At 50.1% G+C, this 2747-nt stretch overlaps 1 protein-coding gene across 1 annotated transcript in view; it reads right to left on the bottom strand.

Annotated features, from left to right (window-relative positions):
• Positions 1-2039: 2039 nt before the first annotated feature.
• The window catches only part of SLC24A3 (solute carrier family 24 (sodium/potassium/calcium exchanger), member 3), a gene marked incomplete at its 5' end in the record, with an annotated part of 18719 nt that continues 18011 nt past the window's right edge, over positions 2040-2747 (bottom strand). The window contains one exon of the mRNA XM_010185475.1: positions 2040-2189. Within this exon, the coding sequence (XP_010183777.1) occupies positions 2040-2189 (150 nt within the window). The remainder of the gene's footprint in view (positions 2190-2747) is intronic.

Here is a 2747-nt window from a genome sequence, read left to right as displayed (position 1 = left end):
TATTATTATTATTATTATTATTATTAATCTCATTGACAACAACAGCAACAAAAAAGAGACAACAGCAACAAAGCCCCAGTCACCACCAGGAAGGTGCGGGGGTCCCTAACGCAGGACTGGCGCGGGCTGCTCTAACCGCGGCGTTTTCCAACGGCAGCATCACCACCGATCCCACAACGAAAAGTGGCCCCAGACGAGGAGTCCTGGCCCCACCAGGACCACGGGCTCTGGCACCGGCATCGACAGGCGCCGGCGAGACACCAAAATCAGGAGCTGAGCTGGGAAAGCCCAGCGGGGAGACACTCTGGTTTACAGCATTTTGTCCAAGGAATATCAAACCAAAAAACCACTTCCAAAAGTGCAAATGAAACATAAATGGGCTTTCTCTCTGTGAGCGGGGCTCTTTTTTCAGTTTGGTTTTCTTTTTTCCTAGTTTAGGGTTTGATGTTTTGACCTTGTTTGTCTGGGTTTGCTTTTTTTTCCCTTTCTTCTACATAGGGTTTGCTGTGCCTTTACTACCAATATTTGCCACTGTTTGTACCATAGACAAAAACATTCACCTAGTTGGTAGTATCTCAATACATTTCATAGGAGAACATATACAAGAAAGAGGAAAAAACATACCAAAATGAACCAGAAGTGATCAGTGCTTAAAGTAAATACAAGAGCCAGCGCTGGCAGGAATCCACAGTATTAATACACACAAATGAAGCTGTGACGGTGTTTCTCATGGGGTGGAATCTGCCTGCATATTAATACAGAATTATACAAAACCTAGCGGGGATATAGGAACGATGAATAGCTAAGCTTCCACAATAACTTAGGATCTGTGAGCGAGTCTGCATTGAAGATATTCACGTTTCTGAAAGTGCCACCTCTCTCCGTGCCTTGCTCCCTCCCGCAGGAGCGGGGACGAATCCACACCAGCTGCTACGGTCAGCTCCACCGCTCAGGACAAGTCTCTGGCCAGGTCCAGTGTATGCGTTACAGAGTGGCAAGGTACGACTCCGGTAACTACGTCTGTGCAAAATACGCCTCTTTCCTCGTAGAGAAACCAGTGTCTGTAACTCATTTACAAAAGCTCCTTCTCAGAACGAGTAAGACACGAACTATTGAATCCCCCAGAACACAAAATCTGATGAAGCAGAGAAAGTCCTGACCTGCCAGGTCAGTGAAAGCCAGGACACCTCCTTGGTAGCCCTCCTGGGCTGGCGACCAAACTATTGCTTGGAAATACCATGAACACCCTACTAACACAGTCCAGCGTTAGTAGTGAGACGGTGGCAGTGTTTACCCTTTGGATCCACCTTTACCGTGCGTTCCTCATCACACCTGTACAAGAGTCGTTATTTGTGGTAGAAAGTCATCGCCTGCTGCCTTGACAGTCGTCTTTACAACGCAGTGAATCCATTCGTGTGCCAAGTACCTTGAGTTGTACTCCCACATCGCGCCGCCCTGCGACCTCCGGAGCGTCACGGGAGACCCAGTGCTCGGAAGGAGAAGCTGCAAGAGAGGACGTTGATCTCTGGCAATTAAAAAAAAAAATAAAATCCAAAGAAGGACCAAAAAACCAAATCAAAACTAAAAAAAAAACCTCTCAAAACCAACCGACCAAAAACCAACCAAAAAGATTCCCACGATTCTCCTCGAAAGTCAGCCCCTGCACAACGTACCCTCTTCTGCATTGTAGCAATAGTCTTAAGTCATAAATTAATTAGTCTTCCATCAAATAACTTAAAAAAGGAGTTGTAGCAGACCAGTTTTGCCCGGCTTGTCGCCAGTTAGCAGCCAGTTCATCCAGAGTCCCGGTCACCGCTCGGAACCGAGCGAGGAGATCGCGCGAGTGGTGACAAAAACCATCTCCACACCCATGCAGGGGTTTCCAGGTGGCGGGGGTCAGGGCGGGGGGAGACCTGGACGGGGCCACAGGGCCTAGGAACAGCGAGCGGGACACACGTCACGAGCGGGAGCTGCACCGCGTCCGGCCGTGGTTTGTATTGCACAGGTTAGGAGGATCCTCCCCAGGGCTGCCCTCTGCGCTAGTGATCTCTGCACATCGGCAAGTTCACGAAAGTGAAGACGTTGAACTCTGTCATGATGGAGAAACACAGGAAGATGCCGTAAAGGGAAAGGCACACACACCCTAGCTTCTTGTCCAGTTTCCATTTGTTCATGTGGACGCCAAACACCTACAACAAACAGAGAGTCAGCCACCACAGCAGGAACAATTCGAACAGAGTGGTAAGTGCCCTGCGCGACCACAGGAGCAGGAGACGGCCGTGCCCGTCCTGACCACAACCACCTGCTGGCAACACAGGGCCAGGGCTGCAGCGAGGGGCTGACGTGCAGCAGAGCAGCCCCGCAGCCCCCCTGACCGACAGCAGCTCGAGTCCTGGCCCAGGGCTTCACGTTTCCGCAACAGATTTCACTTTAGGGAGAACAATCCCATTTAATTCAATCACGTTTTCAAAGGCCACATTCCTTTTTCTTCACTCAAACTGCTCCGTGTGCCCCTCTGCACCTCACTCCAGAGCCAAGGCTAAGGCTGCGCTTGGCGTTGTTTAGTTTGCTGCCACACAAACCTCTTGAAAGAGGAGTTTTGTGTGCCAGGGAATTGTGTTGGTGTAACGCACAGGAACACCCCCTGTGGCTGCTGGTCTCAAGATCTGGAAGATGTCACATAAATCCTCCTCTCTATCATTTCCAACCTGCTCTCTGCACTTGGGCAGGCCAGGAACACGGGTTCA

The sequence above is a fragment of the Mesitornis unicolor genome, unplaced genomic scaffold (assembly GCF_000695765.1).
Source record: "Mesitornis unicolor isolate BGI_N332 unplaced genomic scaffold, ASM69576v1 scaffold11495, whole genome shotgun sequence".
Classification (NCBI taxonomy): Eukaryota; Metazoa; Chordata; class Aves; order Mesitornithiformes; family Mesitornithidae; genus Mesitornis; species Mesitornis unicolor.
Note: the sequence above shows the minus strand (reverse complement) of the source record. Positions and strands in the feature narration are given on the sequence as shown.